This window comes from Branchiostoma lanceolatum, chromosome 16 (genome assembly GCF_035083965.1).
Source record: "Branchiostoma lanceolatum isolate klBraLanc5 chromosome 16, klBraLanc5.hap2, whole genome shotgun sequence".
Classification (NCBI taxonomy): Eukaryota; Metazoa; Chordata; class Leptocardii; order Amphioxiformes; family Branchiostomatidae; genus Branchiostoma; species Branchiostoma lanceolatum.
Window position 1 is genome coordinate 1,834,065 of NC_089737.1, and position 14,701 is coordinate 1,848,765.

Consider the following 14,701-nt stretch of genomic DNA (forward strand, 5'->3'; position numbering starts at 1 on the left):
GAGTGCAGGAGCCGGCTGGTTTTTGACATGTTTTTAGGTGTTTTTGTCTGGCTTTCTACTTTGTCATGTTTTTTTTTGTCTCACCAACCCACAAAAAAAATACATGACAAAGTAGAAAGCCCAACAAAAACGCCCCAAAACACGTCAAAAACCAGCCATACCCACTCCTCTGCTTGGAGAGTATGCCTTGAACGCCACTCACAATCAAGTCGCATTTGGGACCTTTTCACAAGAAACTAAACAGTGAAAAGAAATATTGAAATGCAGGATGGTTTCTATCCATTTTGAAACACACATTCATTAAATAATCATTATCTTTTAGGTAACTAGAGACCTTCTCTATGTACTAGTATTGTGTCATTTGAAATGTTTAATTTAAGTTTGCTAGCCACTGGATAAGGCAAAAAAAGCATTAGCCATATGACATAGCCATTTGAAATCTCCTTGAACCATATATACATTGTGTGTATTATGTATTATGTTGTCATAAATATAGAGCATCGCAGGTCTATTTCCATCTATAAACCCATGGGAGCCTGTTAAAATCTCCTTTGAAAAGTCAATTGCTTGAACTTATTTGCAGTGAATGTCTTGGGAACATGCAATTTGTTTGTAATGTAAAGGCCTTTTCCACTATTTTTCTGGCGCTTGTAAATCTTGTCTCAGACTACAAAACAAGCAAATCATTCAGCATTAAACTTTCCAGTCAGACTGATTTACAAGTCAATATAACTTCAATCAACTTGTTTTTATTCCTGCAGAAATCACAAAAGAGTGAGGTACAAATTAGGAGAAGAGACTTGAAAATGATCAGAGCAACATGAGTCAAAAAAAATTGTCTGCCAAACAATAAAGACAACTTTTACACCTGGCTGCTAACTCATAAAACGGTTAGATCAAAGGAGCGCCTACCCCATCATTTTCGCATACTTCACAAGTAGAGGTGACACAAACCGTAAGACAGACAGAGCAGGAAAGGTTATTGAAATGCAGAAAGACTGGTTCTGTCCTATCTAAAGACAGCGGCATTGGTGAAAGAAAGCTATCTCTCAAAATATCAACATGTCCACAATTTACGGATTGGGGTCTGAACCCCCTAAAATCGCAACCTAGCCCCAGGCTGTTTTGATGGTACTCTACACTTTTGTTGCATTCACAGATTCTCACATTTTCTGGAAGTCCAGCATTTTCTTTCCTGCAGCACACCATGTCATTTTTCTTCCATTACAATACTTAGCATATGCATAAGACAGGGCATAGCAGATATTTGAAAGATAAAGGCCTTTGTGTTTGTATCTGTCTCTCATGCATGCATGGTAATGATACCTTTCCCCACTGACCACTACTGACTATTCCATGCTTTCATATGGTAAAAAGATTGCTTCTTTCCAACAGTGAACACAATAAAAACTAACCCAAAGTAGAGACGATCGGGGGTGGCTAAGTGAAATGGACACCCCATTGAAATGCAGCGGCCCGCAAGACAACAGTAAACGGGAGAACAGAAAAGCCGCTGAGGTCGTCTTTGTGCCGGTCTTGTTATCCTTTAAGACTTATCAAAAAGCGTAACAGCAGCACGGGCGCACATGAAATTTGAGACACCTCCGCTTCTATCTTTTTGCAGTCATTCAATGGGTACGGTACATGGAACTCTCCATCATGCATTGACCTTGTCACCCCTGTTATCCTATCGCTTTACACTACGCCATTTGCTACAAATATTGAGAAAATTATCCAGTGCTGAGCTTTAGTGCTCCACACAAGGTGTGGCTCGAATGCACCAAGGAGGTTAATGAATGCACCAAGTATCAAAGTCAAATGACATCGCCGCCGTTTGTTGTGTTTGCCATCCAATCCATTCGCGCCATCCGCGGGAAAAAGCGACAACGACAGAAATCTGTTGGGTATACAGAACCGTTTAGGGGGGAGTTTGGTGTTTGCCTCACGTTTTTTGAAAAGCAGTGAAAGGGAAATGTTGGCATTGCAGCCTTTTGTCCGGTCAGACCAAACAGGTTTGAAAGGAAGCAGTTTGTCCTGCGCACATATTTGTTGGACACCTCCTCACGACAAAACTTCATCATTAACTACAGAGCGAGACACAGTCTGGAAGTTTCCATGCAGCGTACTTAAAAACAAGCGAATTAGCAAAAAGATACTTATTCTTTTCAAAGGAGACTGCATTTTTGAACTTGAAATATGTACTGGTGAAAAAATTCATATTGCTCACTGCAAAAAAAAACTCACACAGGCACGGTGGTGTTGAAATTACAACTACTTTCTTCAAGAATGTGCAGTGATATAAATGAATCATTTAGTTTTATCTCCACTGGCAAGGGCTGGGATAGATTTTAACCTCCTTGCAAGTTGGATAGACTAAACCTAAACATGGATGAATCCAGGGCTTAGACAAGAATGAAGAAACGCTACTTTGAATGAAGGAATTAAAAAGTAGCCATCAACAAAATCAAAGGAATTATCCAAAATCTTACTTTGGTGAATTGCTTCTAGTACAGTATAATCTTCTTGAATCTTCAAGGGATAGAGGCTTTTTCCAATGACTGTTTTGAATGGCTAAGTATAATGTTGGTATAAAGTTATAAACTCTTTGGAGTATAAGTAATCTATATTTTTTTCTGTGCCACAGCGAATGTCATTTATTTTCCTACTCAACAATGATTGAAGTAATATTTGTCTTTCTTATTAGCACATTTTCGTAGTGTATTATTTTGTTGAATCTTTAAAGGCTGAACGCCTTTTCTAGTGACCAATTTGAATAGGAAAGTGTGATGCTGGTATAGAGTAATCTACATGTTTTCCACCCACTGTACCACAGCAAATGTCATTTATTTTCCTACTAAACAACCTTTGAAGTAATATTTGTCTTTCTTATTGGCACATTTTTGTAGTGTATTATCTTGTTGAATCTTTAAGGGCTGAAAGCCTTTTCTAGTGACCGATTTGAATAGGAAAGGGTGATGCTGGTATAGAGTAAACCATATATTTTCTGCCCTATGTACCACAGCGAATGTCAGTTATTTTCCTACTCAACAAAGCTTTGAATTAATATTTGTCTTTCTTATTGGTACCTTTTTGTAGTATTTCATCTTGTTGAATTTTTATGGGATGGTGGCTTTTTCCATTGACTTTGTTTATGCAGTATAATGTTGGTGCCTTTTTGTATAGAGTTATCTATAATTTTTCTGTACTCTGTTCCACAGCAAATGTCATTTATTTTCCTACTCAACAACCTTTGAAGTAATATTTGTCTTTCTTATTAGCACATTTCTGGCTTTCTGATCCACGGAAGAATGTTTGTTTTACAGCAGGTACGGTGCTCAAGATTTTTGCCTCACTCTGAAGCCTGGGTTAGCTTGCCACCTGCATTCCCTTGGTATAACAGCTATGACAGGCGTATGCTGGCCGAGACAAACATTCCAACTCTGCCTATTTGTAGAGTAAATCCTGAGGAATGAACTTATCCCTAAAGAAAGCCCACTTTCGCCTTTTTAGCCTTGCAGATTGCGGGTCTTTTCTCCGCCTTTAGAACTCCCCTCATTCACATGCAAAGTTGAAGAGAAAGCGTGAAAAACGAAAAGAAAGGCGGGGCATGACTGGTGAAAAACTGGAGACGGATTTCCTACTGAAGTGGAGAAGAAAAGACTCTAGGCTTGTGGGGTTTTTTTGGTGTGTATTTTTTTCCCTCGGTTGATTTCAAAAAGAAAGAGAAATCTACTCAATATAATCTGTTGTAAAGTTGTAATCTCTTCTTGGTTTCCGGGCACTAGCACTACGGTAACGCACGCGTCAAGAAACAGAAATTATCTAACCTATTATGGACAAGCAATATAAGCAAAAATAAAACAACTGCTAGAAAAGAACCCAAAAACTTGATATAAACCTCCAAAAGATCCAGAATGTCAACAGTTTTGGAGACGAGATTTTCTGCATGACGTTTTATAGGCAACCACCGGGGCGGCGTGGTTAAACATGCGGGATAGGGGAGCACCATCACCCGATACCAGAGCAAAAACATACCGGTACCCCGAGTGGTACGGGCTGCCCCTCCCTTCCACAACAAACCCTGACAATCCTGAACAAAAACTGCCAATCCCTACTTTATTATATATTTATCATAGACGTTTCTGAGATGTAGAATTATGTTTAAACCCTTAGAAACCGTCTCGTAGTCGGGATGTCAACCGGGATTCGCCACGGAGTTGTCATTTTCACAACCCGCCGGCCGACAGAAGAGCCGCATCGCACAACTTCCCAACACGTTTTCCCTGCCGAATACTGTAGAAATATTGCTGTTCCTCGCTTCACAGACCCCAATTCCGACACCTGTACATATCATACCCACTAAATCCCCTAATACCATTGACCTGTACACTCACTCGAGCTAATTTGAAGTCCTTGAGGTTCTTGAATGGGCCCATAGTGTACCATAACCGCTAGCGTAGTTAGGGAGCACAACTTCCGCGGTGTACCCAGTACCTATAAGGTACAATCTACAGCGTACCCGGCGTTCTTACCTGTCGTCGTAAGCGAAGTCTGCGTCCCAGGTGTTGTAGTAGAGCAGGAGGGCGAGCAGAGCGGTGGCTAGCTCGGGAACCATGGCGGGGGGAGGTGTGGGTCCCGGCCGGACACCCCGTCATGTAGCGCGCCTTGCAGCACGACTGACCCGCGGCGGCACACAACCACTGATCAGGGGTCAGGTTGCAGGGCGCCACGGCGCATGCTCCAAACAATCTCCCATGCAAATAGAACGCGCCACACTTTTTTCGAGACATGCCGTCGCGTTGTTTCGGTTCCCTCTTCGGAAGAACCCCCCCTCACACAGACTTGAAGGTCTACTTTCCAAGGCTTGAAGGTCCATTTTTTAATGTTCAAGACTTTTTTTCAAGGCAGACTTATTTGTATCACCAGCAACGCCACAGAGGTTTGAATCCTAGAAAAAACTCAATGCATATACAAACAGACGAATGCGTTACTGGCGGTTAGACATCCAGATGAAATACTACTGCTACTTTATATATGCCAAAAGACATCACAAAACAAACTGAATACAGCCTCTCAGAGGAAGGGGACGGTTTGAGATAACATACACTTATAATCTTTCATCAGTGACTGAGCACGGTGGACTGAGAATGTCAGTCTGAGAACGTCAGTGTGAGACATTCTAAGTCACTGATGAAAGATAGAGGGTGATGCTATCTGAAGCGTCAGACTCTTTAGAGATTCAGTCTGTCCAGTTGTCAGTGCGATATCGATGGCATCAGTTGATTCGTTGTGTACGATTTAGCTTGAGTGCGTTGAAAGACTGGGGTACGTGACAAACTATTTTTCGCTCATTTTTTGTCAAACCAGACCAAGAACAACCAGTCAATAAAGTACATGTCCTCTTTTCTTTGTTCATGTAATTTCACTTACTATATACGCTTGTTGCCCAATTGGTAGCAAATTAGAAGGAAAGTCGAAATTTAATTTGTTGTTCCATCGATACACGGAAGATTAGACCAAGGGCATTATAGTTTTTATGTATAATGTCCTTTATTAGACTAAACACTAACAAGGACATTATAATTCATCGATAATATCCTTGATTAGAAGATTGTGTAAAATAAGCAAGGACGTGTCGTCACTTGAAATGAGCACAAGCTCTTCTCAGTTGGGATCGTGTTTAACGTTACCAGACAAACAAAAGAACAGAATTGCCCTTCCGTAATGTCTTAACATTGCGTTAACCTCTCGGCTAAAGTAAATAAACACGGATAGAATGCATAACGTAATCCGACAATCACGTATGCAAATTAGCCAGAGATCCGGGTCTAAGTTGAGTTATTTCAAGCTTCAGAGGCATGCCCGGGAAAAACATCGCAAGATCTCAAAAATTTGCGACTTTCAACATAAACAGCAAGCTTTTGTTGACAAAACGTTACTTTAGAAGATACCCGATCTCCCTGGCACCAAAGAGGGTTTTTTTTTGTGTGTGTGTGTGTTTTTTTTTTAAGACGCCCAAAGCGTTATAAGGGCGTTAAAACTACAAATATTCTGGATAAGGAAATCTGTATGAAATTGGCATTTACTGGCCCATAGACCTATTGGCACATTTGTATCATTATTTCATACTTTGTACCGCAATTGTGCCTTTAAAAAGAAGCAGAAACAAGTCACAAGAGGAGTACACGTATTTAATGTATTGGTACCACCCAATAATCAGCCCAAGTCGATAGGCAATGAGATAGTGTTATTCAAACTTACTATGGATAGAAAGCACTACAAAATTTATTTTGAAAATCCGACTATCAAGTTCAACGCCCTAGTAATATTTTGGGCCCTTTTGACTTTCTTGCTGGCACAAAAAAGTGTGTGTGGGGCGTGAATACAGACCTACAATGTATGTTGATATTTCGCTGAAGGCTTTCTCTATACATATTTCTACTCACGACTGCAAAATGCATACCTTAAGGTCTTCCGCTTTATTTTCTAACTGATATTAATGCTATTGCCATTGGCTTCTTTCACAGGTATCATTAGTACGTAATCTTGCTGTTAGTAAGATTACAGATTGAAATGGTGCCCAATCTTTGGTTCCTTCGCACCTGTCATCCGAAACTAGCCTGCGCTGCGTTTATGATGTAAAGAACGTGTTTCAAGATTAAAGACCATCTCAACATTTCGAAGATACTGGGTAGAATCATCATTGGTTTCAACAATCGATGAAATAGTGTAAAATTTCTGAGATTAAACTATACTTTGAATAAATTAAAGTACCAGACTGATAAAGGAGTAGCCCTTCCTTAGATTAAAATCTGTGCTTTGATCTCAAATAGAGCTTTCTACTGTTGTGTTGTTTGTCAGAATTCAGACCAAGAAGTTCAAAGCACCTTGGTATATTGACATTTTCTGCCATGAATGAGAATGTTAGATTAATGTCTGCGATTTGAGCGGAATATTGAGGATAAACTTTGTTGAAAGTACCAGACTGATAAAGGAGTAGCCCTTCCTCAAATCAAAATCTGTGCTTTGATCTTAAGATAGGTTTCTACTGTAATGTGTCAGAATCGAGACCAAAGATAGATTAATGTCTGCAATTTGAACGGAAGGTTGAGAATGAAGCGGAGGTTGTAAAAAAAGGTCCCAGAGAAACACGGAATGAAGTGCAGTGGATCGATGCTATGCATTTTTCATCGGGAAGACCAGGGGCATTATATGAATGTCCTTGGGAAGACCGTGTCATTACTTCCATCTGTCCGCCCTACTCTCGGGAATACAAATGTGATCTCCAAGTAGATGTTTGGTGGAGAGAAGATCGTGACATTTTTTTTTACTTCCTTGGAAACGAAGATTTGTTATTTAGATATTGTAGTGACAGGACGTGAAGCGCTACATGGTGTAACAGGTGACTGGCAGGATGGGAAAGCTCGCTTGACCTGGGTCCAAAGTTGACCCGGCAAAGACAGATATCATCGAGAAATCCACAATTAACAATAGAACAAGAAATTCGCACAAAAATTTAATATTGTACGGTTTGAGATCTTCGACTTTGTTTTGGTTGTACCAGGGACCACCTTTTGTCTGATACAACACCCTTCCAAAAAAATTCCGGACAACTCGAAAACTAACTTGACGATTTTCACCAAACATCTGCTTGGCCTTATATTGCACAGACGACGTATAACCCTCACCACGCTTATCGGTGTAGTTTACAGGCCCGTGACCGCTCCTATTTTTGACAGGCGCCGGCTTGTCGCCACCCCCCGGGTCCGTACGTGGTGAAGTCCAAGTTTTGTGGCATCTGTACCGTGACCTTTGACTTTTGGCGTGACAGTTGAAAGCTGACACAAAACCTTCATACGTGCATGCGTGAGATAACACATATATCATATATAGAGAACGACCCTAACCATGGCCCGAAAAGTATTAGCAATAGTGCGTCCAGACATCGCATTGTTACAGTCTGTAGGGTCCAAAGTCGAGTTTTGATCGGTGAAGGTGATATACATCATGTATGCAGGAGGTAATAGGCACAGCTGTGTAAGTAGCACTTGCATGTATCAAAGAATTCCGACCGAATATATTCCACCCTTGATCTTCTTTTGTTTGGTTTTATGTAGTAAATATGACTTGACCCACGCCCGACAACCACCCAGATCTTATCTATTTTGACGTGCTTTGATCCTTTCTTACTATCTTGTCGTTGTTGTTATTGTTGAGTCTTTGTTCAAACTTGAAAAACTCACAGTCCGCCTATAACATTACTTTAGTTTTTCGTCACTTTTCCCGATATTTTCAAAAGGCGACCGGCGCCGCTCAACCGTTTTGGGGCAGAGATAGAGAAGAACCCACACCTGCCATGGGGTGTAACTTTGTAAAATAAATGTTCATTTTGACTTACTGAAATAGTACCATAAAATAGCTATAATCAAGATTGAAGATAAGATTTTCACAACTTTACAGGCACAAAATATACGAATGCTTTTTTTTCTAGGAAATCGAAATATATCTGGTAACAATCTGTTGATAACGTTTGCTACCCGTTTGGCTGCAATGTGATTTGTTTACGCGATGATTTGGACGTTCACAATAAACGACGCATCATTCAATCAATAAAATAATGAATAAGAACATTACAAATTTGAAATAATTACCCCATCCAATATTGCACTGCGTTAATATGCCCTCTTGAGAGGGAAATGTGTCGTTGTTAGATTAGAATTTCTTGCACGTGTAAATTAATGACGCACAAAATGTCACACCTGATGCGTGAAACATATTGTCACGTCAGCAGTAAAGTAGAAATATATTGCTTTTCCTCATATTGTCAACGTGAGTCGAATATTTTTCTTTGTTATAAACTCAGATTAATAAAGTCTAACGTTTATGAAAGTTAGACATCGGGTAAACAATATCTAAAGAAAAATCAATTTCTACAAGTCAGACTACAACTGGAAAAGATACGGATACTACTTTCAGACGTTTCGAGTGACATCCGTCACTCTTCTTCGGCGTCACTAGAATGAACAGGCAGAACAAATCTATACTATGGTACATGTAACCAGAAAAACCGAAAGTCTGATCATCTGTATGAATGTTATCGAACATGTTCACAAAGATTTTTCACTGACGGAGTAATGATGTTTTAAAAACACGATTTAGCAAAAAAAAGAAGATTGTCATTTTTGAGACGTTCCATGTACTTGTGTCATGTCCCGACGCTATCTCTATCCATCTAGGCCAATACATATATATCTCCATGAAGAAAAAGAAACCTTAAATAACAACGTAATATTATGAAAATAATCATATAGCTGTATAGTAAACATGCATCACTTGATTGTGTCTTCTATCAATATTGTATTGCAGTCTATGTATGTAGATTGTACTAGATGAATGAATCTAGTCTGTAGTCTCACATCATGCCTTGCCCTACATTGTATTTGCTGCAATTGTCATATAGCTGTATAGTAAACATGCATCACTTGATTGTGTCTTCTATCAATATTGTATTGCAGTCTATGTATGTAGATTGTACTAGATGAATGAATCTAGTCTGTAGTCTCACATCATGCCTTGCCCTACATTGTATTTGCTGCAATTGTTGTGCAATAAACATTGACTCGACTTGACTTGACTTCCGTATTCGACTTTCAAGAAGACCGTGGGCTTATTTTCAATTATCACATGGCCAGATGGCGTCGACCAATCAGAAGCCTCCATTGCCCATGTGTTATGACGCCATAACACACCCGTTCGACCGTTCCATTATGTAGAGGGGGAGGTTATCTTTTTGTTAACATTCGTATAATGTTTATTTGTTCCCAAAAATGTTTACTATCTTAGAATAAAACAAATAGTTTGTAAGCATATGACAAAATAGAATAAACCATTTCAATACAAGTCAAATCTAAATGGGCGGAACGAAAACAGTATTCAGACACCCACCAGGGAGGAATGATGATAATAGATAATAGATTTGAAAAAGATTTGACATGCCAAGATTGCAATGTTATTAAATATTATCCGTGGAAAGTTTGGTTTTCAAAATGTAATCTATCATCTTCTGTACAAAAAGGACAAATGTATATTCTGAAATGTATTCTTAATAGTATAAGGGCGTCATACAGGAATTGTCTACTCTTATATGGGTCAGGTTGGATAGTTCGCTTTGCTCACTCTGTGATTTTATTCGGTGGTTATAGCACATGGCCAGGCGTTATGACACCATATTTATATTTATATTTATATACACCTCGGGGCGGGTCATTAACCCTTAATTCAATCTTTTCTTTGTCCTTCTTTCACAGTACCCTCTTTTCAACAAGACTTCGAATAGGGGCGTTTTAAGACTCGACTCAACATGTAGGGTAATAAGCCTGTTTGTGAAGTTTCCAATAACGCATTCTCCGTAACTGAAAGGTTTAATCCTTACTTATCCGCGTGCCGTGACTACATAAAGGACCCCAGTTCCCAATTCTCACCTGCTATTTGTTCACTACGTTCTTTGTCCTATGTCGTATATTGGCATAGCTTCTTTACCATCTGACGTCACCGGTTGGGAGTAAACAAAGCATCACAATCGCGACACGTCAGCGGAGCATTTGAACCTGCAGGTGCGAAATTTCAGGTTGGCTTGAAAGGCGGGATTTCGACTTAGACAAATGAAACGAAAGAAAGTCATGAGAAAGACTTGCTTGTTTTTCGTGATGCTGGGTACAGATGCTATGACTAAATTGGTAACGTTTTCAAGTTCTTGATCATTTGCATGTCTGCCTACCAGAAGGAAAATGTCCATTCTGTTGACTGTCTTTTGACGAATTGTTTAGTGTATATTTAGTCGTCACCTTGACATTGAATCCGCTGATATTGAATCAAAGTGTACGTTGTGTGTTCGCTGCCCAGGGGTCAAAGGCAAACAAAAATACTAGTCTACGATATACTATGGGTTGCCGCAAAAATATCAGGAATAGACCAAATAAGCTGAATGATATACCAGAGGCCGGACTCAAGTGCAAGGACATTATACAATTAGAATTTTAAGTTTTATTCTATACCTCTATTTTGTACTATGCATATTGCACTGTTGCACTGTGTACAATTGTCGTGCAATGAAGTTCTTCAAATATAATATCTAATATCATTGGTTAGAGGGCCATAGAATCACAATCTATACGCCAATGACCAGCCAAATCCGTTGATATGATATTAGCCCTATTTAGGATTTCTACAGTTTTTGTCTGTCCGCCAAGAGGTCCTGTAGAAAATCTAAAAACAAGAAATACATACAAAAGTAGAGCATATGCTTATAGGGAGCAAAACTCCGCAACCAAATATGAAGAAATTCTAAAGGTATACCAAAACCGTAGATTGTCAAATAACTATTTCAAAAGGAACCAAATATGAAGAAATTCTAAAGGTATACCAAAACCGTAGATTGTCAAATAACTATTTCAAAAGGACATGCCTGATGACAGGCAAAGGACATGCCTACTCTGCAGGTGTCAGGGTTCCCAGGTTATCGGGTTACCTCTGCAATACGCTCCGAAATCCCAATCTCAAGCAATTTCAAATCTCGTTGAATCGCCAACGCTTTTCTTGCAACGCTTACTACCGGGTCGATAGAAAACTGCAGCAAGCCAAGCAGCCTCCAAACAACGCTATACATACATGTAATGGCGTTATTTTGACGTTATATTTTTAAAGAATATGATGTCCTAATTAGTTATATCAGACCAAGCTATATGGAAGAAGATTGGAATGTATATACCGTTGATGCATCTAAATTCGCGGTGGTTTAATGCTCGCGGTTTTCACGGTAACCACCGCGAAAATGCTTGTTTTGTGTTCTGTCCGCCTGCCGCCTTGTTTCAACCGCGAACTAAAAACCACCGCGGACACGCCATTTTCTCTCTACCGCGAAATTGAATCACCGTAAACTTATTGTTGGTCTCAGGCTTAAGTGGACAAATAGTTTGCTCATCATTATCATTTATTTCATGGATGAAACATTGAACACACTACACAGCCGATAGCCCTCCTGAGGTCGCCTGTCTGTAGACCACACAGCTATACTCGACACTTGATCCACGATGGCCAGTACTACTCCTTTGAGTGTCCCGGCCTCTGAAATCTCACGTTTGTTTTCCGTCTATTTCTTACTAATCCACCCAAATCCTATTCTCCAAGCAGAAGTTTCGGTCGAGAGCCACACGCCGTGCGGTCAAGAGGGCTAGGTGTCATGACAGTCACCTAGCCCTCTTGACCGCAACCTCTGCTTAGAGAATACCCAAATCCCAAGCCTAGGGAAGGTATGCTCGGGTCACATTTCCCAACCGGGGCCCGGTCGGGATGTTTTCGAGAACGAAACGTGTGACATGTACATATAAAAGACAACAAACCACACAAAATTAGACAACGTTGTAGAAAATTTAGTCATGAGCATGATTTGTGCATATTTCTTGATACACACTTTGATCATTCGTTCCCGCAAACAGCCCGGCCGGGCCCCGGTTTGGAAATCAATGTGACCCTAACATTACACCACTTACAATCTGCTATCATTATGCTTTATCGTTAGAATCTACCCTCTGTCTCAGTAAATAAAAGTAACATTTTCAGCAATCCTTACTGGTCAATGAAGCGAAATCACTTAAGACAACATGTCGCCGGTGGAACGAGGGAAAGAATGACGCGCCCGGGGAAATATTTCAAAGGATTAAGAAAAGGATTCTTGTGCCATTCTACTGCAGGTACTAGATTAAAACTGGATTAACTGTCCACTTAACCTGGATTAAGACTTATCCACAGACTTGTTTGTGCCTGAGGACAGTCGCAACCAGATCTTAGAAAAAGAACCATAGCAATGACACGGGTGAATGAGACAAAAACAATGATGGGCGTTGGTCTCGTGAGAAATGAGGAAGGAGGGTCAGGTGAAAGAAGACCTGATCCCCAAAAATGAATCAACAAATTTGCCTTATGCTGGTGGAGTGTTGTAGTCTCCTAGCGTCTACCAGGCTCCAAAGGTCGCTGCAAAATAGTAGAAATTGGCCAAATAGACGGATAACATGCAAGAGGAGTTGGTCCGTCAAAGAAGTTACAGTTTGCGACCTATAGACAAACTGTGACTTCCTTGACGGACCAACTCCTCTTGCATGTTATCCGTCTATTTGGCAAATTTCTACTATTTTGCAGCGACCTGTGGAGCCTGGTAGAGGCTAGTAGTCTCCGACATACCCTTCTGTTGACTGAAAAATACATGTAGTAGAAAGAGTAGCGTCGCGTGTCAGAGTGGCGTCGCATGTCTTAATGGCAGGGTGTTTGGCCCAGAACCCGGGTTTGAATCCCATGACATGCCCCGTTGACGACCTCGTGACCTTTGGAAAGGCATGAATTTCCTCACTTCATTCAGGTGAAAATAAGTACCACCTTTGCTTAGGGACACCCCTTGAATAGGACGTTAAGTTGAGGTCCCGTGTTTGATAAGAGCCACGTGCACACACATCGAGCACGTTAAAGAACCCATGACATTTACATAATTATAGAAAAGAGCGTGGATCCTTCCCAGTGTGAGTGGATCAAATAAATCTGTCCAGATATGCAGTGTGTAATGTTCAGTACAAATCTGGGGTGTTAAGGCGGTTAGCTGGGCATGAAATAATATTAATACAAACAAACAATCAAAAGAGCGGGTGGCTCTTCACTCCTATCGCCGACCCATTCCTATAGGAAAATATTCCCAATTTGGCCAATTTTCAGCCTTCTGGCGGAAACTAGAAAGCGGTGCCTAGAAGGACCAGATTAGTAAGCTTATCGTTGCATCTTAACGTTTTCTGGTAGCGCAGACTCGCGCTTATGGGTGGAGTAGCTGTTCTTGTATGCCTCATTGTGTCGTGTAAGATTCAATAGCTTAAGACGTTTTCTTTTAACCCTCATACACCCGAACCGATTTTTGCGACTAAAATGACTGAACGGGGTCAAAAATGACCCCAAAATGTTTTGTTCAGTAAAATCTCCCTTTTCACGTTTTTCGCTGATTGTTATCCGTACATTGCTTCATCAATGTAAGAGGAATGTTTTGGCATGTTTGAAAGATTCCCGTTCATTATCATAACTTATGCAAAAAGATCAGAAGGACCACGTCTTGAGCTATTCCTATTTAGACCAGGAGGGGATTTTTGAAGCTCACGCCAAATTTCATGTTGCATAACTAATGAACAGCTTACGCGAGAGCCACTACACTTGGTGACTTTTCATAAAATGTCCCTGACAAAAATGTCAAATTTATAAAGTAAGTTCATCGTTTTTGGTGTTGCCATGGCAACAGGTTTTTGACAGGCATATTTTACCAAATCTGCTAATTTCAGTCAAAACAATGTCGTTTCGAGGCTTTCTTAGTTCGCCAAATGTATTTTTTACATTGTTATCATCTTATGTAATCCAATTTATGTCATGCCTGGGCCTGATACGGGTGTTCCGGACCGTGTGATAACTATCCGGATCACATAGGGTTCGGAAGTGTTATCACACAGGCTTCCATAGAATATTTCGAACGCATTTCGAGCGCGCCTGTTGCGCGGCCGTCGGAAATTCGAATACCGGATTCGGAGATTGGAATCAATGTTGCTACAGTTTCTTGTTCGAGGACACAAAACTCCCTCAACTTCTGGCGCATTCCGCATTAAAATGTGTGTTTTCTCGG

General features: G+C 40.4%; 1 protein-coding gene across 2 annotated transcripts in view; it reads right to left on the reverse strand.

The window, feature by feature from the left end:
- Positions 1–4,709, reverse strand: part of LOC136421769 (protein O-mannosyl-transferase TMTC2-like) — a 61,778-nt gene extending 57,069 nt beyond the window's left edge. For both annotated transcript variants that reach the window (XM_066409320.1, XM_066409318.1), the window contains exon 1: positions 4,533–4,709. In XM_066409320.1, coding sequence (XP_066265417.1) covers positions 4,533–4,655 — 123 coding nt within the window. In that variant the 5' untranslated portion in view covers positions 4,656–4,709. The remainder of the gene's footprint in view (positions 1–4,532) is intronic.
- Between the last annotated feature and the right edge of the window lie 9,992 nt (positions 4,710–14,701).